Here is a 13,862-nt window from a genome sequence, read left to right on the forward strand (position 1 = left end):
AGTGTGTGTGTGTTGTGGTATGCCCATCAACAGCTGTCGGCATCTTCCCTTTTCGTGCTCTTCAAAAAAACACAAAAACTTATTATACCAAAAGGCGCTAAGGCTCAGAAGGATTTTTTGGGATTTGATGGGGCAAAACAGCAAAGAGCTTATCAACAGTGTTTTTCCCTGGCCACAAATTAAACTGGTAATCTGAGTGCCGTCTATCACTTGTAGTATAAATGTCACACACAATTATATATGTTGCAGCTCTGCATAAATAAATAATATTCTAATTTAAATAAAAATAATAATCTGCTGTGGCAAAAATGCGATTTCATGCTACAATGAGCATATATGAATACAAAACGTTATTCCGAGGTAGAGAGGTGTTAACATAATTTATGGTTGAGCACTCGCTCTACGAGGAGCGAGCAGCGAGCAGCGAGCTAAGTGCAAATGATTTGGTCGCTTTATGATATAGTCGAGGCCATAAAAATGATGCTCGTGGCAACAAAAACTAAACCGGCATCGCACAAAATGCGTATACATAATATGAAATTGCTTTATGATAAAAACCCAGGCGTCAATTTATGCCACAAAATTGTGTGTGTGTGTGTGCTCGCATATGTGTGAGTGTGCGTGTGCTTGTCTGCGTATGAAAGACTAATGAAATGTGTCAGGAACAGAGTCAGGAATAGTCGATCGAACTGTCAGACCCATCGACCACTTCACACACTGAAATAGCAAAGAGCTTCTATTTGAGTTTTTTTCTCTCGCTTTTTTGCGTTTTTTTGGAAATTTGATATTTTCCAATTTTCATTGCTTTTGTAGCTGTTTGCATTTTATGATGGCAATGCCAATAACAACTGACGCTCACATATATTTGGAGGGAAAAAATTACTGAAATGCCATATAGATATTTTATATTCCATGCATACGTATATGTACATATTTACGCTGCTATAAATATAAACGTATATATGACATATATATGTCTACTGGTGTCTATATCTTTTCGCACCCCTGGCTGAGGTTGAAGCAAATGAAAAATATGCAAATGAAATTGTTACTCAATGTCGGTAGAGCGCGTTCACCAATTTTTTTTTGTGTTCGTCGTTCGTTGTTATTTCATTTTCATGCGGATAAAAATTCGCATAAAATATAATGTGATCCATGAAATCAGCACCAGAGCAAAAAGAAAACAAACAACAGAAATGAGATTAACCCAAGCAAATCCAGAACCTCTTCTTGTCTACTACATTCCCTTTTCCTTTTCTCGCTGCAAGTTGGGACAACTAAATTATGAAATATATTTTTTGGGGTTCAAAAAGGGCTGTTGCGCTCTCTGATTGATTGTGTTTTAAATCCTTTGTGACAAACACATTAATTTGTTGTAGGATTAATGAAGTGCTCGCACAAATGTGGTTCCGTGCCAAGGGTCAGAGCGAAAGCAGCTGGCTCTGAAATTGAAAATAAAATAATGGAAATGCTTTCAAGAAATGCCAAATTTTCCTTATGAAACTTTCGAGTACTCTCACCACAAAATTATGACGTTGTGCACTTCCATTTAATGAGCAATTTTGGGATCTATTTTCTAAATATTGCAACTGCTCATTGTTAATGAAAATTAAATTTTGTATAAAAATCGAATACAATTTCTATGTTAACTTCAATATATTACCATTTAAATTATTTTGATTAAATAGTTTTAAAAATCGAAAATCTCTCTAAGTCTTTCTTACGGCACCAATAATAGTATTTGGATAACATCTTCGAAAGCCTTTTTATTTGAGAAAATATATTAGGTTAGAGTATATTAAAATTGTATTGACTTTTCTCTGACATTATTTCCAATTTTATTGTGACTTACTTTTCTTCTTTATATATACGTGTGTATATATCGTAGATATATATATTTTGTATTTTTTTTATCTAACGAAAAACAATTTGCACAAAAAACATTTTCACATCCCGTTGCCTTTTCTTGGGCTCTGCCTTTTCGGGATTCGCTTTCGACGGTCTTCCCTGGCGGGCTCTGTGTGTGCACTTCGGCCTTAAATGGGCTTAGGGCCAGCTGGAAAGCATCTTTTGGGCAAACCAGAAATAAAAGAAAAAATCAAGTTATTTACAATTATTATAACTGTTGCTGTTGCTGTCGTTGTTGCTCAATGCGCGTTGGTCTGTAAACGCTTTAAGTTCTTTTCAGTCTGAGCTCAGACAATATTGACTTGGCATACGATTTTCCAGAGAGTGGGTGCTTTGGCTAGTGTGTGTGTGTGTTTGTCTTGGCGTTTCCTTGTGCTTGTTTTTGCGCATAAAAATTGAATTTCCTGTATTTTGGGCTGATTGCGCATAAGCCATGGCCCACCATTTCCGATGGGGCGTTACGAAGTGCCAAGGCACTTTAGTCGAGTATTTCCGGCGTCCTTCTTAAAGTTCGCTCTTGACTTAAGCTTAAAGGTGACGGCAAACGAATGCAATACTAATATGTCAGTGTGTGTACTTTAGTTTTTCAGCTGTCAGGTTTTATGGGCGCACACAGAAAACTGGCCACGAATTTAGTGCAGTGCTTTTATAGCGAGGCCATTATAGATATTATGTCTGCAGGATCATAAATACAAAACTATACACGTGCAAAGTCAGACAACAACACTACAAAGCACACACACTCAGACACACTCACACAACACCTACGACATCACTCGCTTTGCCCAAAGGCAAAGAAATAATTTTAAAAAGTGCCAAAAGGGCATAATCCAAAAAAAAAATGAAGAAGGAAAGCAGCAACGTCTGAGAATCCTTGCTAAGCAACCCCTCAAGTCCCACTGCCACCACACACATACATTCATACACACACATTCGCATATGAATGCCAGACCAAAGCGAGAGCGGAAATTGCGTGGGTGGCACAAGGGGAGGGGAGGAGACCGCAAAAGCTGACTGCACTCGCCGTGTGGAGGAGTGCAACGAACTGGCAGCCAGTTTGACAACTTGTTAAATGCTGCTAGTTTTAAAGCCTCTTTGAGATGGATTTGATTTCGGTAAACTAGTTCAAAATTGCCGGAGACTTAATGCGGAATAAAATTCGGCTAAAATCCCCCGAAAATACTTGATGGCTTAGGCATAAAATCCGAATGGCTGGAAAATGTAGCGCAGCTAAATTTGTGAATATTCGCGTGAATCTTTGAGCCGCAGGAATAAGCCCAAGACGAGGTGCTCAGTGAACAAGATGATGATGATGATGTTCATGATGATGATGATGGGATAGAAGAAGAATAAGATCTGGGACCGGGACAAAAAAAAAAAAGCATACACAGAGAGAACAACAGGAACAACGGAACACACACGCACAGTAGCGCTTGCAGCGTAGACTTTTTGTTTTCACAGGAAAGAATAAAAAACCTACAAGTGGATGTACACACACACACACAGCCATACACACATACATATGTTGTGAGGGCGCGCTTTGAGGCACATGCTCGTAAAACATACCCTTTCTGCCCGAAAAAAAAAATGAACCGAGTGCCAAGCGTACTCAAGACATACTTGCAATAATTTTATGGCCTGGCAGAGGCCTCCACCCTCCCTCCCTCTTCCGCCCTCGCCTATGTCTTCACCCTGACAGCGGGAGCCATAAAATCAGCGGGGAAAAGTAAAATGAAACGAACAAGAGAACAGAGGAGACGTCGAGAAAAACGAAACCAGAAAGAAGTAACATAAAAATCCATGATGCCAAGCATAAAACAAAAAGCGCCTGGCCAGGCACAACAACAACAGCAACAACAACAAGAGAAACAACAACAGCACAACGACGACAACAGCAACAACAAAAAACATACAAAAGCAAAAGCAAAGGCAAAAAAAAGAACAAAAACAACTCTAATTGCAGACACAATGACTTGACGGAGCAGGACAGGCGAACAGAGCGGGCGGGCGGACGAACGGAGGAACAGACGGGCGGACGGACGGACAGACGGACGGGCGAATAGGCGGAAAGGAGGACGAAGTAAGAGGCTCCTAGTGGCAGGCCTGAACGAGTTGCAAGGATTTGCACAGCGCCGCAGGACCGCCGCTTGGGTGGCACAGACATCCGAGGCGCATTCATGTGGAATTTGAAGCGAAATGTCAATTTGAGAAATACATACATACATAAAAAGATATATACACACATATCTATATACATACATCTATATAAATGAGTGTAGGTATATTTTTAGAGAGTGAGCGAGGAAAAAAATGAAACCCAAGCTATGTTATTCTAATTTAAGATAAGACAAAAATCTGTTTGCCAAGCGAGACGAAAGTAGAAAAAACACACTGCGAAAATGGTTTCCACTGACGAATGACGAATGCGGATAAAATATAAAATTTTAAGTGCTTCTTAAAGGGGGGCGAACGTTTTAATACATCCACGGAACCCCTAAATCCGAATCCGAATTCAGCATATCATTCTAATGGCGCTCTTAACAGACAAATACATATGCACATAAATATATGTGCATATTTGAAAGACATTTCACTTATTTGCACATGGAAACCATTTGATGACCCTTTAAGATATTTGCATGCATAAATTGTTGATGGTCTTCATTTTATGCTTTTTGTTCTTTCGATATTATTTCGGGTTTACGGTCATTCTTCAAATATTATTCATACACTTTGCAAACACATTAATTATTGAAAGGGGTGCGAAACAAATATTATTTGCAATTCATTGGCAACCCGAATAAAATGATTTGAATTATTTAAATACTCTATTTTACGATTTTTAGAATGTGACTTCTAGAAATATTACCAAGAAATAGATATGGAATGAGATACTTGAGTACTCGTATTACCAATTGTTTTATTAGAGAATATTAAATTCTTTTATATTCGAATATTAAAGGAATATTATTTATAAGATTTAGTTTTAAATGTTTATTCTTTGAAGGTATTTATTTATATTATTATTGTTATTTATTTAATAAATGGTCACTGGAGTTACTTTACTTAAATAGTTATTAACAATGAATTATGTACTTTAAACGAGTTCAAGTTGAATAATTTTAAATGTTCAAATTATGCAGCTGAAAAGATTTTTAAAAGTTACTTCTTCCTTATGAGGTTCTATAAATATAATACATTTTTGTAACCTAAATTACTTATTATATTTTATTAAAAGAAAAATATTAAGTTATAACGAATTTTATAAATACCTGACTGTATTTAGTTCTTACAGTAAAAAACCGAATTATACAAGTTGTTTCAGAATGTGTAAAACTTGAGTTTGTCATTGCAAAGTAAATATGACAACATTAAATGAAGAATTCATGTTTTCCATCATTATAGTTGATAAATTAAATCACTTTAAAATGCAGTAATGTTAACCATTAAATTCCTTTACAGATGCAACAATTAGCGAACCCTTCGAAACACATTTGCGCGGCCCCGGCTTCGTCATGGAGCCGCCGGGCCGCGTGGAGTTCTCGAACTCATCGGGAGGCTGGCTGGACTGCTCCGCCTCAGGGAGTCCACAGCCAACGATCGATTGGGTGCATGCGGATGGCACGGCGGTCACAGAGATACACGGCGTGAGGCGGGTGCTGCGGAACGGGACGTTGGTGCTGATGCCATTCGCGGCGGCTGCCTATCATCAGGATATACACAATACGATCTATCGTTGCATTGCCAGCAACTCGGTGGGTCGCATTGTGTCGCGGGATGTGCAAGTGCGAGCGGGTAAGTTGTGCGATGATGATGCATAAATATAATTTTGGCATATGCATTTCTTTATTCTCGTTTTTTTCTTTTTTTGTGTGTGGCAGTTGTGGCGCAGGCCTACAAAGTGGATGTGGAGGTATTATCTGCGTCGCGCGGCTGCACCGCCATTTTGCGTTGTGTGGTGCCCACGTTTGTCAAGGAATTGGTACGAGTGGTCTCGTGGGTTCATGAACCCGCTATCTACATCTATCCCTCGCTGCAAGGCGGTAAGTAACGTTCCTCGCTGTCTCTTTTGGGGTGTGCACACTTGCAACTTGTCTATCTGTCTGCTGCTGCTACTGTTGCTGTTGCTGCTGCTGACGTGGCACCAGCAGGAGCTACAGCTACAGCTACGGCCCCTTCTGTCTGGTACATCCTTGTCCCTGTAGCGGCTTACCAAGCCAACAAAGTGCATTGTTTGTTTGCAGTATTTGCCTCACATGTTTGCCTGCTTAACTGCCATCGCTTGCCCAACCCCAACAACAACATGAATACTCGTACAGCGACGCAACATCGTACTCGCATATCGTAGAGTAGAGCATGTGTGTGTGTGCTTTGATGCATAATTAACATTGTCCTTTGGCAATTTGAGAAGCACTTTTAACTTGCCTTAACCCTGCGCCCAACTGAGGTGCAACTCTGAGCTCTGATAAGTAGGAAAAGCCTTCGGCATGCGCTTACATAAAACTGAACAATGCCTTAAAGAATTATTAAAACCTCCTCCTGCACACACACGAAGTCAGATAGCAGCTTTACTTATTAAACATGTGCAGTCTGAATTGTCTCTTCAACAACATAAATAACAAAATCTTTTCTTAAAGTTTTCTAAATTCTTGAGGCTTCCTTTTGAACAGTTTTGATTAAAAATTTGATTACTAAAATTTGTGTGAAAAATCAAGTGTTGCAGACAGCTTTGCTCGTGTTGAATTCGTTTTAGCTTTTATGAAAGTTTGATAAATGACAAGTAATGATTTTTGCTTCATTCACAGATGGCAAATTCCATTTGCTGCCAACCGGAGAGCTGCTAATCCATAATCTGCAGGAAAGCGACGAATCGCAATCCTTTCGCTGTCGCAGCATGCATCGTTTGACCCGTCAGGTTGTTGTCAGCTCGCCCACACGATTGCGTATTAATTGTGAGTAACTCAATCATAGCAGCTACACATACACTCACACTCACACTCAGAGTTATGTGTGCATTCCATTCTCGAGGAAACTAACCAATGTCAATCTTCAATCTCAACTCACACACAGCGCATCGCGGCATCATTTCGCCAAGCGTTGTCGAGCACACGTCTCATGTGCAGGTGTCGCAGGACGAGGGCGCGGTGCTTCTGTGCGTGGCACAGGGTTGTCCTTCGCCCGAATACAGGTGAGTACACATACCGAGAGAGAGAGAGAGAAGATAGGGATGTGAGCTGCTGTCTCACGGTGTAGTGCATAAAATCGATGGGGCTGCCAAGCCACATAGACACATTACAGGCGAAACTTTTGACGTTGACAGCATTTGCTGTTGTGTGAGTTAATTGGAACGCACACACATTCACATTCACAGCAACACCTACAACAACGCACATAGCATAGAGTGCTTTGTGTGTGATATGAGCGAACGTTTAGAGTTGCCAAGGCATACTCGTATAAATAAACTGGCGACCGCTGTGACTTGGCCATTAATTGTGTAAAATATGTCGAGAACTAGAGAAGGAGAGTGAGAGAGTTGCCAACTATGGAACGCTAATTGAAATATGAACTCAGCATGCGTTGTCAACCTTAAAGTTTCCAGCTCAGAACTTTGTCGTTCGACCAACGTTGCGTATGAGCAACGTACGTGTACTGAGCATTGTTGTCGAGTAGTGTGCGGGACATTGAGCAGAGGAATTAAAGACAAAAGCATAGGTAATGATGTGTGTAGTCGTTAAGCTGCCATCTCTCCGGAGGTGTGGCTACATATGTGCACACATAATTACGCTTTGATAAGCAGACAAGTAATAAAAAAAACTTTCTGCCGCTGAAAGAGATAGCCAGAGTAGAGGGATTTACGAGTGTGCTCGTGTATATCCGGGCTACAATGCCAGACTGTAAACGCGAAACAAAAGAATCTATGAGCGCAACCAGACAGCCGACGGATACATGGATAGATGGATAGATTGCTCAGCAGCGAAACAGCAGCCACCGAAAGAGGAAGAACGACAGAGAGAGGGAGAGAGTGAAAGCACGTAGAATAGTAGAACAAAAAAAAATACTGTAGCCATTTCATAATTAATAAAGCCAAGCGAGAGACTGAGCAACAGGAGATAGGAGACAGCAGCAGGCAGGCAGAGAGACATTGGCAAATGAGCCCGCCATAGGGATTAATGCAACATTAAACAAAAGCAGCGCAGATACTGAACAGACACAAACAGGCAATACGGCGATGTGGAGAAGGTAGTTGAAGGCTCGTTAAAATACGCTGGCAAGAACCTTGAACTTACCGAGTATATAAATTAAAAAGAAATGCGCAGAATAGCAGAAACGTGATTTTAATGTATGAGAAATGACTAGATGAGAAATACATATACAGAGGAGAAACAATTGTGAAATTAAAATAAAGAATATTGGAATTGAGACTTAATTAAATCACAAAAGTTTGAGGTTGTCAAAACAAGCCAGAAGAAACTTTGTTTTATAAAAAGTTGAGCAAAGCGATTATTTAGAAAGTTGATTTATGTCAAGGCGTAATTATGTTTACATTAAAAAATCTAAAAATTATAAAAAATAATTTTGAGTTTTGTATAATTCATTCTTATTGAATTGATTGGCATCTAAATATTAACTTAAGTATGTTAAATACTTGAAGTAATTTAATCTCTATTAATATCTATAGAAGTAGAAAAATAAAAAAAGGAACTTTGTTATATTATAATGATTTTGTTCATTTATTATGCATATTCATAGACACATTGTTTGAATTGTGAAATTGAAATAAAGAATATTGGAATTGAGACTTCATTAATTCGAAAAAGTTTGAAGTTAGCAAAACAAGCCAGAAGAAACTTTGTTTTATAAAAAGTTGAGCAAAGCGATTAATTAGAAAGTTGAGTTATGTCAAGGCGTAATTATGTTTACATTAAAAAATTTACAAATGATAAAAAATTTTCTTGTCTTTTGGATTATTAATTCTTAATGAATTGATTGACTAATTATTAACTTAAGTATGTTAAATACTTGAAGTAATTAAATGTTTATTAATATCTATAGAAGTAGAAAAATAAATAAAGGAATTTTGTTATATGATAATGAAGAATTTTATATCAACTTATAAAGTTTGTTCATTTATTATGCATAGTCTTAAATAGACACATTGTTTGAATCATTTTTATTGATTTAAGATAACTTGAACTAATAGATTGTTCTTAAAATTTTCGAAGATTAACTTATGAAGTGCTTAGCCTTATATATGTCTGAAACTTGAAAAAGTAATTAATTAACAAATATAAGTAATAAAAAAGAGACACAATTATGTTTTATGGTTTAAGTTGTGTACAAGTAGTATTCAACTATATTGTTTTTTTCTTTTTAATTTTATTTATGCACATTGAAATTATTTAAGTAGAATGAATAATTAATGAGAATAAGTCTTTCTCTTAATTTAACATTAAGTATAGATAATGTGAGGCTACAATATCTAGGCATTATATCTATCTATCTATCCAACTCTTGTTTCAACGTATAATATAGAAAGACTATGTGTCAACATCTGAACATTTATATACAATTTTATTTATTTTTAAATTGAAATTGACTTTCTTTATATCTTTCTATTGCAATTTAATAGCTGGTACACTCAGAATGGCGCTGGGCCATTGCCCGTTTTAAGTGGACCACGTGTGCGTCTGCTCGGACCCATATTGGCCATCGAGGCCGTGACCGGCGAGGATTCGGGTGTCTACAAGTGCACGGCAAGCAATGTGGGTGGCGAGGCGAGCGCCGAGTTGCGCCTAACGGTGGCCACGCCCATCCAAGTGGAGATCTCACCGAATGTGCTGAGCGTGCACATGGGGGGCACGGCCGAGTTCCGATGTGTGGTGACCAGCAATGGGAGCCCGGTGGGCATGCAGAATATCCTGTGGTACAAGGACGGCAGGCAGTTGCCCTCATCCGGTCGCATCGAGGATACGCTGGTGGTGCCGCGTGTCAGCCGTGAGAATCGTGGCATGTATCAGTGTGTGGTGCGACGGCCCGAGGGCGATACATTTCAGGCCACCGCCGAGCTGCAACTGGGCGGTAAGTAGCAATGCCGCAAAGCTGCTGCAGTAGCAGAAACCGAAACAGAAAAAAGAGCGAGAGAGTCGCCAAAGTAATTGCAGCTAAAATATTTATACTCACTATACAACATACTATATATATATATATATATCCGCAATCGCATCTCTCCCACACACTCACACACTCGCAGATGCGCCGCCTGTGCTGCTCTATAGCTTCATTGAGCAAACGCTGCAGCCGGGACCAGCTGTGAGCCTCAAATGCTCCGCAGCCGGCAATCCAACGCCGCAAATTTCATGGACATTGGACGGATTTCCGCTGCCATCAAACGGAAGGTAATTGAACTTGTTGAAAAGCGGCTCGACTCGGCGAGGGGCAGCGGGGGGGCTTTGGCAATGGCAACGCTGCAGGCGGTTCTGCAGCAAAACAAAAAAAGAAAAACACAGAAAGAGAGAGGAAAAAGAATGCGACTGAGGCTGCATTTATTGCGCTCGTTGTATGTGTTATTTTTTTTTATTTCAGCATTTGGTTTTCAAAACATTGCACGTATAGAAAGTGGCTGCCGACGGCTGTCGGTTGTCGGTGGGCCTATCGAGTGGGCGGGGCAGGTCGGAGTCATTGCGGTCGGGTCGTGGCTCGGCCTGCTTCAGCGTTCATTCACTCGCTGCAGACTCTCTCTCTATATCCAGGGATGTGTCTGAGCCAAGGTTTTGACTTTGCCTTTCTATTTGTTAATTAAGGCTGGTGCAAAGTGTACCAATGTGTATGTGTATGTGTCTGTGTGTGTGAGTTCTATTTGTTTCACGCATTTAATTACGTTTTTAGCTTGGCCAACTGCCAACTGCCAACAGGCAACTGGCTGCAAGCAAACTTTGCCAATTGGCAATAGTTGTTGGGGGGAGCTTATTAAATTCTTAGTGGCCAGCCCTTTAATGACATTGACATTTGCATTTGACAGTCAATCTGTGTGCTGTGTGAATAGTTGTTGCCTTTTGTTTGCTGCAAACAAATAAAATGCAACAGCACAGCGATTGATTGGCTATCTTTCATTCATCCCATACCTCTTTGCCACCACAATCCCTGTTGATCCTGCTGCTGCTGTTTTCAATTGCTGGCGTCGCTTTGGCTTTGATGATGCCTGCTCTGACATTGTCGTCGTTTGGCATTTCATTTGATTTTTACTGCTTTTCACTCTCTGATTTTCGCTCTATCTCTCGCTCCTTCTTATTCCACTCTTTCTCTCTCTGTCACAGTCTGCACTTCATTTGCAGTTTGTTGGCAGCTGCCACTAATTGTTTGAGTTACGTCTGTAATGATTTGCAAGTCAAAGTTGCCCCTTTGCGACTGTTGACTTCTGTTGTTGATTAAAAAATAGCTGCAACTCTTCTTTTTCTTTTTTCTCTTTCTCTTCACTTTTCTTCTTTTATTTTTATTAACATTGACTTTGGCTCTCCATTAGTTTTGCTCTGTTTGCAGTCCAATAAAAAAATCACAGCAGCAACGTTTTAGCCAAAAGTCTTCAGATTCAGCTGGCACTGCATTTTAATTAAAACTTGTGCAATATGTTGTCCACTGCATAACAAACTAAGCGCTTGTAGTACGCTTCAACATACCCATTTCAAATAAATAAATATTTAAAGTGCTGTACTAAAGCACTTAAAACTCTATTTAATATTACTTGGAAAAAGTTTAGAAATATATTGCAAATATTTTCCCACTTAAGTTCCACTCTAATCCCGTCTTATATACCCATTCAAATACTCTGCAGATTTCAGAGAAATATTTAATAAATAACACAAACATCTGTTACAATTCAGCTTTGTTATGCAGAAACTGCAGCCAAAAAACTGTCGCATGCTAAAATGGTTCTTGAGACTGTCAACTTAAAGCTCTTCACGAGCTGCTCATGAATTTTTTGTCATGCTCTTCACATCCGTTGCAATATTGTCCAGCAGTTTGGTGTGCAGAGTTTTGGCTGACCGCAAGCACAAATTGATTACAAGTATTTTGATGTGGCCAGTGCAGAAATGTTTTTTGCTTGCAGATGTGAACGAACGCCTGTGGCTTTAATTTAAAAGTTATTTGAGCAACACAATTTTGACACATAATGCCGTTGGGCATTATCCTGCAGTGGCAACAACTGGCAACAGGCAACTGGCAACCAGCAAAGTGGCAAGTGGTGTCGTGCAACCTAATTTGCCTGACAGCAACAGCAGCCAGTGACGAGCCTCCGCAGTGCTGCATAAATTTCGTTGCTAACGTCGGCTGTGTTGTTATTGCCGAGTTTTAAGTGGTTTACATTATTCGGTTTAAAGGTATATCAACTTGGTAAGTGTATTTATTTAATACACACGCAGCCAGCTCTGCTGCCACCCACACGCCCAGACAACCAGACAACCAGACAGCCAGACAAGCAGGCAAACAGCAAAGCAGTCACAGAGACAGACTGAGAGACAGACAGACAGACAGTCTGGTTGTCAGGCAAACTGAGGCTCAGCCAAAAAGGAGCTGGAGCAGACGCCTTGGGGCGGAAATTAAATGATTGCGCGCACGAGGTAACGCAACACTCAAACGCTCATTTTACGCCATTTGCGAAAGTTTGTCTGCGGCATGTGGCAACAAGGCTCCGCTTGTGGCAGCCACTTGCCACTCAGAGAGTGCTGCCGCCTTCTCCTTCTTTCGGCATGTCTGCAACTGCAGCATTTCAAACTCACACCCACACACACCCATATACACATACTCGCACACTCATATGCAGCAAAGTGTGTGTAATTTTGGTTTAAATAATAAAACGTTGTAAGTTCAGCGTTAAGTGCGAGTGCAAAACTGGCAAATGCAAAATGGAAAGTTGCGAGCGAAAAGTGGAAAGTGGAAAGTGTAAAGTTGTTGCAGAAATTTTAATAAGCTTTTGGATTTACCTTTCACCTGCGAGAATAATTAACGCAAGTCTTTCAGAAATAGCTGAATCCCAAGCTAAGTCCTTTAAGCGATTAGTTATATTTTCATTGCTTAAAAATATCTCAATGACCACGAAATCGAATTAGTTTGCCATTGTAATTTGTGTGAGTTCTAAGCAACTTCAATTCAAACAAATTGAAATTCATAATTTGGCAAGTTTGTTGGCGCAACTTTTGCTGTTCACACTCTTATTTAAGTTGTAGCTTAAGTTTGTTTTTATTTTCTTTTTTGTCTAATTTTTTGTTGAAATTAAGCCAACCACAAGCCACACCCACTCCCAGATGGGGGCTGGCACAACAATCAGCTAAAACTGCACACAAAAGCCGCGCCAAACTATTAGGTTTATATTGTTGCAAGCAAAGCGTTTTATGCCACAGTCCTGCCCCTTGATCCAGCTCATAGATTTCCACACACACACATAAGAACACACCCACACACACATTCACACTTGTGCTTAAAGTTTCTCATTGTCGTTTATGGTCGGGAGCAAGAGTCTCGGATGTGTGCAACTTTGTTACAATTTTGTCCTGGCATTGTTTCAATGCGCTCAAGTGTGGCAGTTAGCAGCCATGTCCATGGCTGAGTGTCTGCTTGTAGCTGTTGCTGTTGCTGTTGAGTCTGCGACTCCGTTTTGAGCAGCTTCATTTTCATTTAACTACACTTGTTGTTTTAACAAGCGTCGCGCGGCTTTTTTGGGGCCACTTCATAAAGTGCAACAGCAATGAAAGGAAATCTGGGACGGGCATCAGGAGTCGGATAGTCGCCAAGTTTTTCGCACTTTCTGGGGAAATCAGTGTACGGGAAAGTGCAGCAAGTAATGCATTCATAAGCCACAGCACAACTGCGATTTGCGGCTGTTGCAAAACTTAATTAAAATTGTAATTACTTTGCCTGCTGTTGCCGTTGCTCTAATGCCAATTGAAAAGTTGAGCATG

General features: G+C 40.0%; 1 protein-coding gene and 1 long non-coding RNA gene across 10 annotated transcripts in view; one reads left to right on the forward strand and one right to left on the reverse strand.

Moving 5' to 3' along the window:
* Positions 1-13,862, forward strand: part of LOC132789230 (cell adhesion molecule Dscam2) — a 30,876-nt gene that overhangs the window by 918 nt on the left and 16,096 nt on the right. For all 9 annotated transcript variants that reach the window (XM_060797099.1, XM_060797100.1, XM_060797105.1 and 6 more), the window contains exons 2-7: positions 5,371-5,703; positions 5,790-5,951; positions 6,714-6,860; positions 6,979-7,096; positions 9,539-9,987; positions 10,160-10,304. In XM_060797099.1, the coding sequence (XP_060653082.1) occupies positions 5,371-5,703; positions 5,790-5,951; positions 6,714-6,860; positions 6,979-7,096; positions 9,539-9,987; positions 10,160-10,304 (1,354 nt within the window). The remainder of the gene's footprint in view (positions 1-5,370; positions 5,704-5,789; positions 5,952-6,713; positions 6,861-6,978; positions 7,097-9,538; positions 9,988-10,159; positions 10,305-13,862) is intronic.
* On the reverse strand, positions 1,035-1,798 carry LOC132793602 (uncharacterized). The gene is made up of 3 exons (XR_009633132.1): positions 1,664-1,798; positions 1,521-1,589; positions 1,035-1,442 (listed from the first exon to the last, which is right to left on the reverse strand). It is a non-coding gene; the product is annotated as an uncharacterized LOC132793602 (long non-coding RNA).

This window comes from Drosophila nasuta, chromosome 3 (assembly GCF_023558535.2).
Source record: "Drosophila nasuta strain 15112-1781.00 chromosome 3, ASM2355853v1, whole genome shotgun sequence".
NCBI classification, from domain to species: Eukaryota; Metazoa; Arthropoda; class Insecta; order Diptera; family Drosophilidae; genus Drosophila; species Drosophila nasuta.